The sequence below is a fragment of the Talpa occidentalis genome, unplaced genomic scaffold (genome assembly GCF_014898055.3).
Source record: "Talpa occidentalis isolate TD23 unplaced genomic scaffold, MPIMG_talOcc4v2.1 talOcc4.8, whole genome shotgun sequence".
Classification (NCBI taxonomy): Eukaryota; Metazoa; Chordata; class Mammalia; order Eulipotyphla; family Talpidae; genus Talpa; species Talpa occidentalis.
This window is the reverse complement of record NW_023605194.1, coordinates 49,493,118-49,512,654: the sequence shown is the minus strand read 5'-3', so window position 1 is coordinate 49,512,654 and position 19,537 is coordinate 49,493,118. Positions and strand designations below refer to the sequence as shown.

At 37.7% G+C, this 19,537-nt stretch overlaps 1 protein-coding gene across 1 annotated transcript in view; it reads left to right on the top strand.

Moving 5' to 3' along the window:
• Positions 1-19,537, top strand: part of REEP3 (receptor accessory protein 3) — a 90,879-nt gene that overhangs the window by 32,310 nt on the left and 39,032 nt on the right. The window contains exon 2 of the mRNA XM_037497332.1: positions 11,145-11,217. Within this exon, the coding sequence (XP_037353229.1) occupies positions 11,145-11,217 (73 nt within the window). The remainder of the gene's footprint in view (positions 1-11,144; positions 11,218-19,537) is intronic.

The following is a 19,537-nucleotide window of genomic DNA, read 5'->3' as shown; positions in this document are numbered from 1 at the left end:
GGAATAAGAAGTTTAGCTCTTAGAACATGAAGATTCCAAGCTTCGTAGTTCTTGATGACTGTAATTAAAACGTATAAAATCATTCAAAGGAATTTTTATTGTCATTTTCTTTCCTTGGCAGTTTTAAACATTTATCTTTGGTTATAATAGTCAGGACTTGGGTTTTTCTCATGAGTTTGACTTTTTCTTTCTGCATGTGATTTTTTAAGTTTTTCTTTCTGGCAGCCACTTAACTGCTGTTTTACCAAATGGGGATTCTCTGCTAGGAGGGATTCTTGGCAAGAAACCTCTTTTTCTTGATATTTGTGTCAGACAAAAGATACATATTATTTTGGCAGTGTTCATGCATTAATTTTTGCTACATGATAGCTACTTAAGCAGTAGCATAATGACTCATGAATATACACAGATGCATTGGTTATCTCCAGATCTTGCAATATTGTAATCATTCGGTTTTAAACAGGCACAAATTTATTATTTTCAAAGATGTATTAAATTGTGTCACTTTATGTAACTCTCTTTCCCTTGTGATCTCTTAGATTTATTTTACTTTCTAAGTAGAAGATACACTTTGGCAAAAGTCAACATAACCTATAGTCAGTTTCACATTACTGTAAAAATCTTGTTAGACTGACGCCAACTTACCATTCTGGCAACACGGAGTTTAATTATAATCAGGTGGGGCCTCCCCAGTGGCGCAGCGGTTGAGCTCCGGGTTGCGAGGCTGCCCGCAGCCTCTGCAGCACCGGTTCAATCCCCGGCTGCTCCCTGGCCACCGGAGGAGGGTCCCACATGGTGCACAGACCTCTCCTGCTGCCTGCTGCTCCCCTCAGCAGTGTGCTTCGGTCCCTCTGCCTGCTCTGCTCCCGGCTCTGGCTCTGGTCCCTCCTGCACTTCTGAATGTACCCAGTGCTTGTATGGATAGATAAATAAATCTTTAAAAAAAAAAAAAATTTATAATCAGGTGGGTTTTTTTTTTTTTTTTTTTATTTTTTTAGAAGTGGGGTACAGGCCAGAGTCACAGGGGGTGAGAGAGAATGCCCAGAGACAAGAGTCACAGGTGAGCACCAAGAATGTACCAAAATACACTGCTGAGGGGAGCAGTGGGCAAGACAGGAGAGGTCTGCCGCACTTTATGGGTTGCTCCCAGCAGGCTGGGGATCAAACTTGCACCACAAAGGCTGCAGACAGCTTCACAGAACACTGCACATAACCCCCTGTACCACCAGGGAAGCCCCAATTATAATCAGTTTTAATCCAAAACCAAACTAAGCATAATATTGTCACATCTTAGTTTGTTGAAGATGCAGAATTTAGGAATTCAAAATTCTCATTCCCAATTGCTTCTTACATAAAGACAGATTTGGTAGCTACTGAGTACTTAGTAGAAGATGCTTTGTAATTCTCAAGGGCTTAGGATTCCTCTGAGGATTCTACCATCAAGAAAATTAAATTGTCTGATGACAAGTCAGTTATATTCATTTCTTATTTATTGAGACTCCTAAGAAAGATTTCCTCTGAAGGAAAAATACTGCTTTGAAAAAAGTCAGAAAGGGCCTACCTGGTGGCACAAGGGGTTAAGACGCAGCACTATGAAGCAATCCGCAGCCTCTGCGGCATGTGTTCGATCCCCGGCCAGCCAGGGAGCATCGCACATGGTGCAGCAGACCTCTCCTGTCTCGCCTGCTGCTCCCCTCAGTAGTGTATTTCCGTCAGTCTGCCTGTTCTGTTCCCCACTCTGCCTGGTGAATCTTCACACACACACACACACACACACACACACACCCCTCCTCCGCATCTCTGACCTGTACCCCAGCTCTTGTATGCATAAATAAATCAATCTTTTAAAAAAAAAAAAAAAGGTCTTCCCTGGTGACGCAGTGGTTGAGCACTGGGCTGCATGCTGTCCGCAGCCTCTGCAGCGCCGGTTCGTTCCCTTGCCGCCCGCGAGGGTCCCACATGGCGCGCAGACCTCTCCTGCCGCCCGCTATTCCCCTCAGCAGTGTGTTTCCTCAGTCTGCCTTTTCTGTTCCCCGCTCTGGCTCTGGTGAATTCTCTCACCCTCCCACGCTTCTGACTGTACCCAGTGCTTGTATAAATAAATAAATCTTTTTATATATTTTTAATTTATTTTTATTTATACAAGCACTGGCTACAGTCACAAGCGCGGGAGGGTGAGAGAATTCACCAGAGCCAGAGCGGGGAGCAGAGCAGGCAGAAGGACCGAAGGACACTGCTGAGGGGAGCAGCGGGCAGCAGGAGAGGTCTGCGCGCCATGTGGGACCCTCCTCCAGTGGCCGGGGAGCAGCCGGGGATCGAACCAGCGCTGCAGAGGCTGCGGGCAGCTTCACAACCCAGCGCTCAACTGCTGCGCCACCGGGGAGGCCCTAAATAAATAAATCTTTAAAAAAAGAAAAAGAAAAAAATCCGAAAGCTAATCTTAAGACACTCTAGAATTCCTTATTAAGATTCTAATTATATTTTTATGATTCACTGGATTCTGTATATTACACACCTTATATTCCAATAGAATTGAAGTATGATAAAGAACAAAAAACTTGCCCTGGTTCTCCTTTTATCTTGCATGAAGCCCTTTATAAAAATTTTAGTTGTCATAAGGGCCTGCTTTTTTGTTTTCACTAAATTCTGTAAATTCCTTCTACCTATAGTATTTCATTGTCCTTCCAATAGAAATATACTATTGATTTCCTTGGCGAAAACACATATCAGCAGTAGTGTGCTGGTAATGCTTAATGACTGAAGAGAGGGGACTGATTTATATCATTTGCTGATGTCCATGATGTCAATAGTTGCTATAATAATAGCTTATTTCAGGCAACCAATGTGATGTCACTGAATGTGGAGCTGGATCACACACTTAGTTTTTCCAATGTACAAATAGAATACATGTAAATAACCTCAAAAGCATAGTAAAATGTAATAAATTAGGAAGTGATGAGTTTTGAGTATTCTGTGCTTTTGTTTCTAATGTATTTTCTTTACAAGTTATTCAATATTTTATTGTTGAATACCCAAGAAATTGTTTCCATGCTTCTCTTTGGGAAAATAGTGTTTCACAATGAGAGAAGACTTTTACTTTGCAGTTTCTTCCTTACTCTGTTGTTAATTACCTGTGTTAACTTTATGAAAAACAACAAGTCACACTGAAGAAAAAATTCTCCAGGTGACTTTTATGTGTGGCTAGATTGAGGAATCACTCACAGCTACCTAAACAAGGAAAGATTTCTTGTTCTCTGACACTGTAAAAGTTTGTGTTTATTGCATATGACTGCTACATTTTTACTATTTATACTTTTGTACTGTGGTTTGTTCTTACTAGTTGTACTCTGTTGTGTTCTTTCAAATGATTTGATAAATCTTTTGCCAAATTCATGTTAAAAATATAAAGAAAATAAGAAAATTAACAACAGAAAAAAGCAATGAAAATACAAAATAAAAATGTGATAAATAGGGATATAAATATGTCAATTCTAAGCCCCACTATAGTTAATGAAGTTGAAAAACAAATTTGACCTGGACAATTCATAGGGGAAAGAAAAAGGAGTAATGTAACTCTTTTTAGTTAAAAGGAAGGACATAATTTTTACATAGAAAACCAAGCATTGCATTGTACTGAATTCCAGAGTAAATCTCACACGTGAAATATCACTTATCAGGATATTGACTAATATAATAGATGTTACCCTTAACACTGTTTTTTAAATATTTATAGCTGTGATTTTCATATGGCAGTTTTTATTATATACTTCAAGAAAAATAAGAATGTAATACTAAATACTAAACAGCAATTCTATTAAAGTGATTTCCTCCCAAAGGAAATAGGTATAGTAGTTTAGGAATAAAACCTGGTACTCAAGCTTGATTGAAATTTAGAATGACATATGGTTTTTTAAAAAGGGGCAAAGATGTCTACCCAGTGCCTGTCCTTTGCTCATGTGATATGGTGTTATGTTGACAGTGATTCCCGGAATAGAGTCAGAATAAAAGACTGCAGTGAATGACTAGCAATGACTAATGCCTGACTAGTATGCTGGTCACAGGAATGGGGTAGCATCAGAGAAACCTCTGTATGTTTGACAAACTTATCCTAGTCTATTTTACTGGAATTCAACTCATTTCAAAATAGTTTTTTGTGTAAATTGGATTACAGAAAAATGTTGGGTTATACCGTTTAGAAAGGGCCTGATATGTTGTATTCTTTGTTGCTCCTTGAAGGATACTGTATTTGTACTAACTAATCCTAACAAGCCTGGTACCTCTGTCTTTCATCGTTCTGATTTTTTATCCCATAGCTTATTTTGTTGGTTTAATATTAGCTATCCCATTTTAGTTAATTTCTAGACTCATTGCTTTTGTCCTTTCATCTAAAAGAATACCAGTTTTTTCAAATGATGCTGATAACCTTTATGCTTTGATGATATTCTGGTAGTGAGAGCACTCTTCCTAGTAGCTTCTGAGATTTTTCTTGGAATACACTGTAATTCTCTAAAATTTTTTTATAAAGGATGTATTGTTTCTGAACATATATGCAGAAAAATGGCCATTTTATGTATTTCCTAGATATAAAAAATGACACTGACACCATTGCACCCTCTGTAGTCCCATAAATCTTATTTCCTTCTTAAAATAGTATAAAATTTTCAACATAGCCTGTGTTCATATAGGCAAATTTACCTTTGTGGGGGGTAAATTGGGAAGGCTATTGTGAGTGTTTTGGCAAAGTTCTCCCTCTTTGGGAGGAAATAAGACTAAAAGGAAATTAGTAACTATTTCTTACTGCCGCTAACTGAAACTATATTCAAATTTATAGGTGAATTTTATTTGTAACAAATACTCCCTTTATAAGCCCTGAGTTTATCTTGTAGGTGGCCTTCTAAAGTTAACTTTATTTAATTTTTCACTATTCTCATTCTTTGGCTGTATGCCTGACCTCCCAAGTTGCCAACATCTACAGTAACACCTAAAATTTTTTAAAAATCAAAAAAAAGAGGAAAATATTACATATGTTAGTAATAAAATATTCAGTTATACTCACATTGGAGCAATAATAAAACGTAATATTAATAATGGTGTTCCTTAAAAATTGTCCCAGTATTCACTAAGACCTTTAATCTATCCCATGTCCAAATGTAATAAGTTAATTATTTTCTACTTGTACAAGAGTTAGGTGTTAGAGATACTGTGTTTGTTTGACTGCTTCTATTCAATGTAAAGATTAGAAAGTAAATGCAAAGCACCGATCTGTATAACATTAATTAGCATCAAATCCTTACTATATGTGAGAAAATTACCTATTTTCGAAGTCAATTACATACATTAAAAGTTGCACCAGGGCCTCCCTGGTGGCACAGCGGTTGAGTGCTGGGCTGAGAAGCTGCCCGCAGCCTCTGCAGCTCCGGTTCGATCTCCGGCCACCGGTGAGGGCCCCACATGGTGCGCAGACCTCTCCTGCTGCCCGCTCCTCCCCTCAGCAGTGTATTTCATCAGTCTGTCTGTTCTGTTCCCCGCTCTGACTCTGGTGAATTCTCTCACCCTCCCTCGTTTCTGACTGTACCCAGTGCTTGTATAAATAAAAGAATAAATCTTAAAAAAAAAAAAAAAAAAAAAAAAGTTAGGGCCTCCCCGGTGGCGCAGCGGTTGAGCACTGGGTTGCGAAGCTGCCCGCAGTCTCTGCAGTGCCAGTTCGATCCCCAGCTGCTCCCAGACCACCGGAGGAGGGTCCCACATGGCGCGCAGACCTCTCCTGCCACAAGCTGCTCCCCTCAGCAGTGTACTTCGGTCCTTCTGCCTGCTCTGCTCCCCGCTCTGGCTCTGGTGAATTCTCTCACCCTCCCGCGCTTCTGACTGTACCCAGTGCTTGTATAAATAAATAAATAAATCTTTCAAAAAAAAAAAAAAAAAGTTGCATCAAACAGCCAAGGGGCCTCCCTGGTGGCGTAGGGGCTAACTCTCAGCTCTACCAAGCTATTACCAGCCACTGCACTATCAAGTTAGTGCCTGCCACTGCGGCATTAGTTTGATCCCCTGCCAGGTAGGTGACCCACATGGTGCAGCAAACCCACTTGGTGCAGCAAACCTTTTCTGTCTCACCCACTGCTCCCCTCAACAGTGTATTTCAGAAGATCCACCTCTTCTGCTCTCCATTCTGTCTCTGGTGAATCCTCTTATGCCCCACACCTCTGGCCCATATCCCAGTTCTTGTATGCATAAATAAATAAAAGATAAATCTTTTTTAAAAATTACATCAAACATTCTAAAATAGAATATGCTAAAGGCAAATGACTAATCCTGCCAAATTCTTCTAAATTCAAAATAAAAGTGATTTTGAAGTCTGCTGAAGATTGGAACTTGGAGAAAAACATGAACTAATTAAACAAGAAAAAAATGGAAGAACAGAAAGGAGAGGTGGAAAGAAATGAAGGAAGGCAGCATTGTAGGCAAGACGCATACACTCCAGAGTTAAGTAGAAATAGAAGAAGGCGTATGAGGAAGCCATGTTGAAACAAATTGTTATAGAAGGCAATGGTTTTCGAGTTATTTTGTTGTTATGAGCCCCTATAAGGACTGGTCCAAGAGGAGGCCATCTGCTGAAGTCGTTAAGGAAGGCAGTGAAGCAGACAAATTTCAAAATAAGGTCCTCTTACAATATGCTTGATCAATACTCCTCAGAACTGTCAAGGTCATTTCCCAAGGAAAGTATGAGAAACTGTTATGGCCAAGAGGAGCTAAGGAAGTAAGACAGCTGAATATAATTTGCTATCCTGGGATAAAAAAAAGGATCCTAGATAAAAACTAAAAGAAAATCTGAATAAAGCATGGACTTTAATTAATAAATAGTATATTAATATGGACTTATTAATTGTGACAAATGTACCATTTTAATGCATGATATCAATGGTAGGGGTATTGGGTTTATGGGAGCTATCTGTATACTATCTTCCCAATTTTTCTTTAAAACTGAATCTATCTAAAAAAAATATTAAGATATTAGACCCCGGGCCTCCCCGGTGGCGCAGCGGTTGAGCGCTGGGTTGCGAAGCTGCCCGCGGCCTCTGCGGCGCCGGTTCGATCCCCGGCTGTTCCCAGGCCACCGGAGGAGGATCCCACATGGTGCGCAGACCTCTCCTGCCACCCGCTGCTCCCCTCAGCAGTGTACTTCAGTCCTTCTGCCTGCTCTGCTCCCCACTGTGGCTCTGGTGAATTCTCTCACCCTCCCGCGCTTCTGACTGTACCCAGTGCATGTATAAACAAAACAAACAAACAAATATAATTAATAAATAAATAAACATGCCTCTATTTAAAAAAAAAAAAGTTTTAAAAAAAAAAAAAAAGATATTAGACCCCCTTCTTACAGCTCAACAACTATATATATATAAAACCAATTTAAAAAATGAACAGAGGATACATATTTCATCAAAGACAACATGCAGGGCCTCCCTGGTGGTGCATGGGGTTAAGCACCTCACTATGAAGCAATCCACAGCCTCTGCAGCACAAGTTCAATCTCCAGCTGGCCAGGGAGCTACCCACATGGCACAGCAGACCTCTCCTGCCTCACCGGCTGTTTCTCTCAGCAGTGTATTTCAGTCAGTCTGCCTGTTCTGTTCCCTACTCTGTCTCTGGTAAATCCTCTCATCCCCTGCATCTCTGGCCTTACCCCAGTTCTTGTATGCATAAATAAATAAATCTTTAAAAAAATTAAAACTAGAACTACCATATGATTCAGTAATCCCACTTCTAGGCATTTACATGAAGAAAATAAAAAGGCTAACTCAAAAATATATAATCACCTCTGTGTTCACTGAAGCATTATTCACAGCCTCCCTGATATAGAAGCAACCCAAGAGCCCAATGTGATGGGCGAATGGATTAAGAAGATGTGATACATAAACGCAGTGAAACACTACTTAGCTATAAAAAGAAAAAATGAAATCTTGGCATTTGTGACAACAAGGATGAACCTTGAGGGGATGATGCTAAGTGAAGTAAGTCAGAAGGAAAAAGACAGATACAGTAAAATTTCACTTATTTGTGGAATATAGAAGAAAAAGCAAAGCAAACAAACAAAACAAAAACAAACCCTTAGACTCTGTCAACAGAATGGTGGGTGCCACAGTTGCAGGCTCAGTTGCTGAGTGGGAAAATGTACTCCTGGAACCTGTACAGTGTTGTAAACGAATGTTACTTCAATGAAAGGAAAACAGAAAAATAGACCTCCCCACCCCAATAAAGAAAAGTCAACAAAAGCATATATATATATATATATCTCATGTATCAAAAGGCCAGTAAAAAATTCATCCTTAATGTTGTTCAGAAATACACACATTAAAACATCTATGAGATTATTGTTTTTCTCCTGTTTAGCTGACAAACACTTTTTTTTAAGTGATTATCATGATTAGCAATTATAGGAATATAAAATAGAACTTACTTTTGGAGGACATATTGGTAATAAAGAAAAATGTGTACTTTTTGAAGCAGTACCTTCACAACCAGAAAGCTAATATCAGTGTACACAAAATGTTTCACAGAGTAGTATGTTTGATAACAGAAACCTGGAAATTAGCCAAAAGCCTATACATACCAGATTGTTTAAATGAACTGTGGGAATCTCAACATGGCATGTAATGAAGACATTAAGAAAAGTGCTGTAAAATAATATATAAGGACAAAAATATTACATGATGTAGCACATGCATATCTGTGTCAAGCCTTTTCTATATTTAATGATTTATGCACGCATGCTACATATGTATACACACACATATATCTTCAATCTGGGATTTGGTGAAGTAATCTTAAAATATGGCATTAGGTTAAATTCTGTTAGTGATTTGGTCATTTTATAAATGCTTAAAGAGAATCTTTTTTTTTTTTTTTTAAGATTTATTTATTTATACAAGCACTGGGTACAGTCAGAAGCACGGGAGGGTGAGAGAATTCAACAGAGCCGTAGCTGGGAGCAGAACAGGCAGACTGACGAAGTCCACTGCTGAGGGGAGCAGCGGGTGCTGCAGGAGAGGTCTGCACACCGGTGGCCGGGGATCGAACGGGCGCTGCAGAGGCTACATACAGGCAGTTTCGCAGCCCAGCGCTCAACCACTGCGCCACCGGGGAGGCCTTCAAAGAGAGTTATTTTAATATATTTTGTAATAAAAATATCAAGTGCTATTTGACAGCTCTATCATTAGCGTTAAAAGCCAGTGCTTCTTAAACTAATAAAGGACCACTTTTTCATTATCACAAATTGTGTGTCTTGTGTTATATATATGGTTTAGGTATACTACACATGGATAAGGAATGGGATTTATATACAATAAATGTTGTCCATGATTATCTTTGATTGGCAGAGTTAGAAACAATTTTTACTTTATTTTTGGCTATTTTCACATTACCCAATTTTTTAAAAGAAATACAGAATAGCATTTGTGGCAATTAAAAAAAAGTTTAAAATAGCAATTTTTCAATAATATTGTTCTATAAAACTTGAAAATTTTAAAATCATCCTTTTGTAAAGAATGCTTCCTTTTTTTTTTTTTTTAAAGAAACAGAACCCAGGATATTGGGTTATTAGAAATATTAACTGAGTTCTTTTTTTTTTTTTTTTAATTTTTTTAAAGATTTTTTTTAAATTTTATTTTATTTATTTATTTTTTTAAATTTAAATAATAAATTTTATTTTTATATTCCCCCATACAATTGCAAACGCCCCATTCTGACCCCAATCCCTCCCCTCCCACCCCCCACCCCCCAAAAAGTGTCTCTGGTTCATAGTTTTTTGTTGATTTTGATTTTCACTTTCTTATATTCATTTTCCTGGTCCCTTATTTAAGTTTTCTAGATTCCTGCTATGAGTGAGACCATCCGGTATTTTTCTTTTTCTTTTTGGCTTATTTCGCTGAGCATGATCCCTTCCAATGCCATCCATGTTGCTGCAAATTGCATGTGTTTATCTTTTTTGAATGCTGAGTAATATTCCATGGTGTATATGTACCACATCTTCTTGATCCAGTCATCTATTTTTGGGCATTTGGGCTGTTTCCAAAGCTTAGCTATTGTAAATAGTGCTGCTATAAACATAGGGGTGCAGGTGTTCTTTGGAATGGATGTTTCTGTGTCCTTTGGGTAAATACCTAGGAGTGGAATTGCTGGATCATATGGAAGCTCTATGTTTAGTAGGTCCAGAAATCTCCACACAGCTCTCCATAGTGGTTGGACCAGTTTGCACTCCCACCAACAGTGCACAAGAGTTCCTTTTTCTCCACACCCTCGCCAACATTTGTTGTTGCTAGTTTTTTTAATATGTGCCATTCTCACTGGTGTAAGATGGTATCTCATGGTAGTTTTGATTTGCATTTCCCTGATTACAAGTGATGTTGAACATTTTTTCATATGTCTGTTGGCCATTTGCATTTCCTCTTCAGAGAAGTTTCTTTTTAGCTCGTCTGCCCATTTTTTGACTGGATTATTTTCTTTGTTGTTGCTGAGTCTCATCAGCTCTTTGCAGATTTTTGTGATCAGTCAGAAGCATGGGAGGGTGAGAGAATTCACCAGAGCCGGAGCGGGGAGCAGGAAAGGCAGACTGATGAAATACACTGCTAAGGGGAGCAGCGGCAGGAGAGGTCTGTGCGCTATGTGGAACCCTGGCCATCTGCCGGGGATTGAACCAGCGCTCAACTGCTGCGCCACCAGGGGAGGCCCAAATGCTTTTTTTTTTTTAAAGATTTATTTATTTAGGCATACAAGAGCTGGGTACAGGCCAGAGATGCAAGGGGGTGAAAGGATTCACCAGAGACAGAGTGGGGAACAGAACAGGCAGATTGACTGAAATTCACTGCTGAGGGGAGTAGCGGGTTAGACAGGAGAGGTCTGCTAAGCCATGTGGGTTGCTCCCTGGCCGGCCAGAGATGGAACTCGTGCTGCAAAGGCTGCAGATTGCTTCATAGTGCGGTGCTTAACCCCTTACACCACCAGGGAGGCCCTAAAGAATGTATTGTACTTTGTTCTTCTGGATGGATTTAGTTTATACACACATTTTCACTCTTACAAATTTAACACTGAAATTTTCATGCATTGTTAATAGCATCGTGTTTGATGAGTCTTCTCATACTCTTTACTTTCAGGTTGGTGTTTGGAATGCTTTATCCTGCCTATTATTCCTACAAAGCTGTGAAAACAAAAAACGTGAAGGAATATGTAAGTATAGTTTTAGAAATGTCTAGAATAATGTGTTGGTTTTAAAATGTAATAGATGTGTGAAGTAATAAAATTAATCTTTTTGTTAAACTAATTTAGTGCAATTCCAAAGTGAAGTTCCAAATATCAGTCACTTGGTCAGTTGGCATTTAAATAAGTGCATGAGTAATTGGCTATCTGTTATTCTTTTACTCTATAATTTCTAATATAATATGAAGTTGGAGGATTGTCTCTATCTTTTCTGCTTATTTGCCTTATAAGTTTATGGGCATATTGAGAAAATATCTGTCCAGCCTCAAAACTTTCCTTCCTTCCATAGGTGTTTTGTCATTTTCAAATTAATTTAAACATGCAGATACTCCCTCACAACTGACAACTATAATCTTTTTTCTTCTTTAATTAGACTATATATATAATGATTGCCTCTTCAGTACTCATTGCTTCTTCTCTCAGTTTTCTCTTCTGCATTCCCTTTTATTTTACATCCACTAAATTTTTATTTTACTCGTTACTGTAAGTTTTTCTCATTTCCAACTTTACCCCAACTGTCTTATATTAAATGGCCTTCCCCATCTGTAAATGCTAGCATAATTTAGGATGGAGTGAGTGAGTTAGAAAGTACCAAGATCATAGCTTACTTGTGATTAATCAACTGGTAAGCAGTCAGTACTCAAATAACTGCACACCGATAACCATGGATCTTTTTTTAGAGGTGAATTCCATAACATAAAAGTAACCATTTCAAAGGCCTTCCTTCCTTGGTGGCGCAGCGGTTGAGCGCTGGGCTGCGAAGCTGCCTGCAGCCTCTGCAGCTCCGGTTAGATCCCCGGCCACCAGCTAGGGTCCCACATAGCGCGCAGACCTCTCCTGCTGTGCCCGCTGCTCCCCTCAGCAGTGTATTTCGGTCCATCTGCCTGTTCTGTTCCCTGCTCTGGCTCTGGTGAGTTCTCTCGCCCTCCAGCACTTCTGACTGTACCCAGTGCTTGTATAAATAAATAAATCTTTAAAAAAAAAATTAACCATTTCAAGGTGAACAAGTCAGTGTCATTTAGTATATTACAGTACTGTGCAAATACACTTTACTCACCATAACACTTTACTCCCCAGGCAACCTTCCCCCCAGCCCCTGGAAACTTCTAGTCTGCTATCTAAATGGATTTACCTAATTTAGATATTTCATATAAATAAAGCCAGTTATAATGCTTCCTTTTGTGTCTTGCTTGTTTCACTTAGCATGTTTTCAAGATTACTTTACATTATAGCATTGTATCAGTATTTCATTCCCTTTTGTGATCAAGTAATATTCCTCTTTGTGGATGGATATACATTTTGTTTATTCCTTCTTCCACTGATGGGCATTTGGATGGTTTCTCCCCCTTGGCTATTATGAAGTGTGCTGCTATAAATATTATGTGCAAGATTTGTTTGAGTACCTCTTTTCAATTCTTCTAGGCATATTGGCATGTTTCTTTGTAAGGGGTATTCAGAGATAGTCTTGTTATCCATTTTATGAAATGATCAGAGATCTATGATAATTTTTAATTTTGATTTGTTTTATCTTTTTGGAGGCTGGGTGGAGGTTATGATACCTTACCTATTCTATTGAACTTTTAAAATCACCATTTTACTCTTTTAATAAAACTAATTTTTGAAGTAAATACAAATCCATTACAAGGTGGCATATATTGAGTGGAAATAGAAAAGTTACTTAGTTGAGCTTTGAAATTTTCCTATCCATTTACTATACATCTTGGATCTAGGATTGGTGAAATAGTCTTAAGTGATGGAATCACTTTGTCTTAGTCTTAGTTATTTAAAGTCATTTTAAAAGTTACTTGAAGTGACATATTTTAACATGTGTTGTAATAAATCCTTCAATTATTGTTTCATAGTATTGGCGTATATTAATTTTTAGAATTAACTTTTATCTTCCATGAACAGTGATTCCCAGGGTACCTGCAGTAAATGACCATTTTTGTTTTGCTTTTTTAATTTCCAATAAGTCACAGACCAATAATTTTATGAAACAAAGTAAAAACTAATCATTAGAATGGCTAGATGAAAACCCAAAACATGAAACTGCATCCCCAGTTTCTTTATTGCTAAATTCAGTAAGACATGAGATTACTGTCAAATTTTACACTTAGACCATGCAACGTGTAAAACTTCATAGCCCTTGCTTCAGTCCAGAGGCAACACTTTGCCCTACTGTACAATATTTTATTGGAATTCTCTTTTAAAAGATAGCCATATTTTCAAAAACCATGAAAATATGAGCCGGGGCATATACTATGGGCCATTGTATACCCCCTTATGTTGAATGTTTGTGAGACAGTTATTATGAGATTTTTTTTTCCTGAATTGAATTAACTGTACAATTGAAGTACAGGGTGATATATTTCTCAAATCTGAACCCACCATTAGGCATTATACACTCAGGATACATAATAACTGGTGCACTGCTGTGTGTCTTTGTGTATTATTTGTGTTTGAAGTTGAAACTTATATGAGACACTAATAATACGATATTATCAGAAGGCACAAAAATACCATTCCCTAAAATAAAAGGTAGGGCCATAACAGTAAGAAACAAAAAGATCTTCAATTATAATAAAAAGAAATAAAACCTGTAATGTTTAAAAAGATGGTAACATTTAGGGGTTGACCTAAGTACTATTGTAAAAATATTATTCTAGGGCCTCCCCGGTGGCGCAGCGGTTGAGCGCTGGGTTGCGAAGCTGCCTGAAGCCTCTGAAGCGCCTGTTCAATCCCCGGCTGCTCCCCTGCCACCAGAGGAGGGTCCCGCATGGCGCGCAGACCTCTCCTGCCGCCCGCTGCTCCCCTCAGCAGTGTACTTCGGTCCTTCTGCCTGCTCTGCTCCCCGCTCTGGCTCTGGTGAATTCTCTCACCCTCCTGCACTTCTGACTGTGCCCAGTGCTTGTAAAAATAAATAAATAAATCTTTAAAAAAAAAAAAAAATATTATTCTATTCCTCAATGTGAGTCAGTTTAACTTTGTTAATCTTGAAAACTTAACATGAATTTGTGTTTTATTTCCTTAGTACACTTAAATTTTTATTACTGCATTAATTTTATAAATTTGGGTTTAATAAGTATGACATAGCCCTGACATTTGAATTCTAAATCATAAATTAAGATACTTTCATCTATGGGAAAGAGTCTATTAGCTTTCTTAATCAGACCAGTGAGAAAAACTCTAAAACAATGATGTTTTAGCATATTATACTTAACATATTTTACAGTTGTTTTAAGAGAATTGTTCATTATCAACAAAGTGGAAATTACCTTTACATAATTTTGCTGTGGTAATATGACTCTGAAAAAGTTCTTTACCATCTCTTTGAGAGAAACAGAATAATGTTAATTAAGAGAAACTAAAGAAGTAGAAAGACTGGTGGCTGGAAATGGTTTGATAATTACATGGTAATCAACTCTGCTTCACAAATAAAAGAAGAACTCAGAGCAAAATGGTTAGGCACTGAAACCGGAAACGGAGGACATCTGCCTTTGAGAAGAAAATATGATACAGCTCTGAAGATCTCCTGGTTGTCATGTTATCTGCCATCAAGTATGCTAAAGACTAATCTGAGCTATCTTATCTTGTTGGATAAATAATAGCATCTTATATAATTTCCTACCAATTTTAAAATATTTTTGCATTTTTTCCCAATTGTTGTTGTAACAAATTACCACACATTTATTGGCTAAGAATTATATGAATTTTTATTCTCTTACAGTCCTCAAGGTCAGAAATATGAATTGGACCCACAGGGCTCCATTCCTTCTGGAGACTGGGATAAAATCTGTTTCCTTTACTAGTTTGTACAAGGTGCCCACATTCATGGGCTTATGGCTCTGTTTCTCCATCTTTAAAATCAACTGTGTTGGCCAGAGACCATCTCACGCAGCTATCTCTCTAAGCCTACCTCTTCAGTCTCCCTCTTCTACTTACATTGACCCTTGTGATCACAGTGTGGCCATTGATGAAACTCAAATCCTCTTTCAATCAGAAAAGTCAGCTGATGAGCAATGTGAATTCCATCTGCAACCTGATTTCTCCCTTACCACGTAACCTAACGTATTCACAGGTTCATAGGGATAGTCTTGGGATCATAATAGACATCTTTGGGGAAAAGAGACTTTATTTTGCACACCACAATAATTTACTGGTCCTCATTACAAGTCTGTAAAGTATGCAGGGCAAATATGTCAATACTGCAGACTCAGAGACGTGAATTAACTTCCCCAGTGACACATGGATAATAAAAGCATAATTGGTACCACACTGGATATCTTTGATTTCTAATATTTTATTCTCTCTTCTACCATGCTATAGAAAAAATAGTTGAGAATCCTAACTTCACTGTATGTGCGCGCACACACACACACACACACACACATATACACATGTAAACAGCTTTCACAACTAACCAGCCAGTGTGTTTCTGATTAACCTTCCAGTGCCCACAATTTATGGATGTGTTCCAGTTAGGGCAGTGAGGCAGCTTAACCAGTGTTAGGGCAGGACACATAAGCAATCTAAATCAACTGTGATCAGATGGTTAAGGATGAAATTAGAAGTTTTGAAAGTGCTATAAATTCTTGGCAGTTTTTAAGTATTTTCAAACTAAACTTATTCCTGACCAAAAAAAAAAAAAAAATGTCAATAGTGTCTTCTTATTGAGTCCCCACTAAACCACCCAGCTTACCTCTGATTATAAGATTTATCAGAACTCTCTCCTAATAAATTTTCCTTATGTGGTAATCCCATCCAAATTTAATTTGTTTTGCCTGAGTTTCTTAGCAAAATTAACCTTCTGAAAATTTCCTTGTTATATTTTTATAGCCATTTTACTGCTTGATATTATTTTACTATTCATATGTGTCTTTTCCCCACCAAAATAAGCTCCAAAGAGTTTTGTTGTTTTGTTAATTGTATATTCCCATACCTACAACAGTACTTGGTATATAGTAGTTACTCAGTGTTTTATGAAAGAATGAGAAAATAAGAAAAGATTTGAATTTTATGTATATATAAAATATTGAATTGTGTTTACAAGAGCATTGTACATCTCTTAAATATTGGTCTAGTTATTTAACTTTGATTTGATTCTGCTAGTAGTCTGACCACTAATCCAAAATGCAGTTTGTTTGTTTGTTTTTTGTGGTATTTGGTTATTACCTAAATTTCACTGGTATCTACTTCAAAATTATTTTCAGAAAGTAAACATTTTTGGTTAATTTACTTCTTTCCCCCCTAACTACTACCATTCCCTTTAAGCCTGCAAATAGTAGATTGCACCTGATAAAACAGATGCTGTGTTCAAATCAAAACAAATGGAAAGTGCTGTGTATTTTGGCAACCTTCCTTTCTTCCTTTGCCTATTTTTAAAGCAGAGCTTTCCTAGGATATAATTTCCTGTATAGTGTGGCTGATATGGCCTACTTAAAGTCTTTCAGTCTTGCAATAATTGAAATGTAAACTTACTGATGAATTAGCATGGTTGTGCAAATTTTTTCAGGCTTATACCATCTCATGACTTGAAAATAGAGTGTTTACTCCCAAGCCTTGTGTAATTACTGTAGCTTTTCTAGGAAACCAGTGTTTTTATTCTAAGAATGTTGAAGAAAATGACAATAAAAAAAATGCCTGAAAGCCCTTAAAAAATCAAAATCAGACATGTGGTCCTGAGATGTACTGTGCAAGAACAAAGATCAGGAAAACTGAGCGATTCCTCTTTAAACATCTGGTAATCGTTCTTTAAAAGCCTACTGATTTGGTTCTTGAAAGAGACTTAATTGTTGACTGAATATTTGAGAGATATAAAAATGAACAAATATACCAAATACAGTTCTACAATTATTGTCAATTGGTAAAATCTGAAGTTATCTTAGTTTTAGGGTCAAGAAAAAGGGAATAAACATACTATATAACTTTTCTTTATTGTCAAGAAGTGTCTCCCAGGCATTTTTTCTTTTAAGATTTATTTATTCATGCATACAAAAGCTGGGGTACAGACCAGAGATGCAGGGGGTGAGAGGATTCACCAGAGACAGAGAGGGAAACAGAACAGGCAGACTAACCAAAATACACTACTGAGGGGAGCAGTGGGCGAGACAGGAGAGGTCTGTTGTGCCATATGGGTTGCTCCCTGGCTGGCCGGGGGATCGAACTCGTGCTGCAGAGGCTACAGACAGTTTCATAGGTTGCATCTTAACCCTTTGCGCCACCAGGAGGCCCCCTCCTTAAGCCTTTTAATATTTATTTCCATACTTTAAGTAACATGCTTATATTGCTATTTCTTAATTTTTCAGATAGATATCATCAGTTAGGTTTCTCCTATTAAAGATGAATTAGTAATTACCCAGAGACACCATACATTTGCATATTTCCCTGCCCTTATAACTCCCATTGTCATTACAGTATAATTTGGTTGGATCAATATTCAGTATTTATATTATTTAGGCAAATTAGAAAGAAGCAGTAGATTACAGAGATAAAGAACACAGAATCTAGGGCCTCCCTGGTGGCGCAAGGGGTTAAGATGCAACCTATGAAGCTGTCCGCAGCCTCTGCAGCACGAGTTCGATCCCCCAGCCAGGGAGCAACACACATGGTGCAGCAGACTTCTCCTGACTCGCCCACTGCTCCCTTCAGCAGTGTACTTCGGTCAATCTGCCTGTTCTGTTCCCCACTGTCTCTGATGAATCTTCTTACCCCCTGCACCTCTGGCCTGTACCCCAGCTCTTGTGTGCATAAATAAATAAATCTTAAAAAAAGAAAGAAAGAAAGAAAGAAAGAACACAGAGTCTAAAACCAGACTGCCTGGTTATCGCTGTGTACCTATTTTTAGCTTTATCTTTGAGCAAATTATTTGGCCTTTCTATGCCTCAGTTTCCCTATTTACAAAATGAAAACAGTCATACTTTCCTTCTCAAGTGGTTGTAAGAATTAATATGAGTTAATGGACATAACATATTTAAATCAGTACTTAATACAGAACCACTAAGTACTATTTGCATTGTTCTCTACAGTATCCTACCATTATACCACACCTTTCTCGTATAATAGTTTGTTTTCCTTGTCATTACACACTGTTTTGGCTCTTTCTTTATGGATTTGATATTCTCCGTTCTTATAGCAAATTTAGACCCAAACTCTACCATTGTTTTGTGAATTTCTTCTCAGTGAATTCTCAACCATTAGATATTCTGGACTGGCTCTTGTTTGGATACTTGGATTTCTTTTTCTTTTTCTTTTTTTTTTTTGGTTAAAGATTTATTTATTTATGCATGTAAGAACTGCGGTACAGGCCAGAGATGCGGGGAGGAGTGAGAAGATTCACCAGAGACAAAGTGGGGAGCAGAACAGGCAGACTGACCGAGCACACTGCTGAGGGGAGCAGCAGGCGCAACAGGAGAGATCTGCTGCGCCATGTGGGTTGCTCCCTGGCCAGGCAGGAATTGAACTCATGCTGCAGAGGCTGCAGATTGCATCACAGTGCTGTGCTTAACCCTGTGCGCCACCAGGGAGGCTCCGATACTTGGATTTCTTAATCTCCTGTCCTCTTTCACATTTTTGCTTCATTTTGATGAAATGCAAGCTTCCTCAGATAGAAGATTGGAAATCACTTTCCATTCAAATTTGAAGGCATTCTCCATTGTTTTGCAGCTTCTAGTTTCACTATAGAGAAGCCCAAAGCCACTGACTCATACTTGGCTATGGGATCTTTTCTGTGTCCCTATTGTTTTAAAATTTTATGATGATGTGCCTTGGTACGAGTGGATTGTACTTGATTTGCTAAATTCTCAGTAGCCCCTTTTTTTTTTTCTTTTTTTTTTCTTTTTTTTTTTCTTTATTTTTTTATTTTTTTATTTTTAAAATAATAAATTTTATTTTTATATTCCCCATACAATTGCAACTCCCCCCCATCAGTAGCCCCTTTTAATTTAGAAATCCTTTGTTTTTCAGCTCTAGGTATCTGCAATGATTTTTCTCCACCCATTTTTCCTATTTGTTTTATCTGGAATTTCTTTTATTTAATTAAGTCACTTGGACTAATTCTCTCATTTTCTGATCTTTTCTCTTTCCCATTCTTCTTGCTCTATTTTATGATAGAGTTCCTCAATTTTATCTTCTAACATCTAATTACTTTCAAATAATCTTTTAATATCTGCTTTTCTGTTTTTAATTCCTAGGGGCTCTTTATTTTCTGAATATATACAATTTTTAAAACCACTTTATTGTTTTAATAAAATTTGTGATTTGTGGTGTGAATGAAGTTTAAAAAAGTATATTC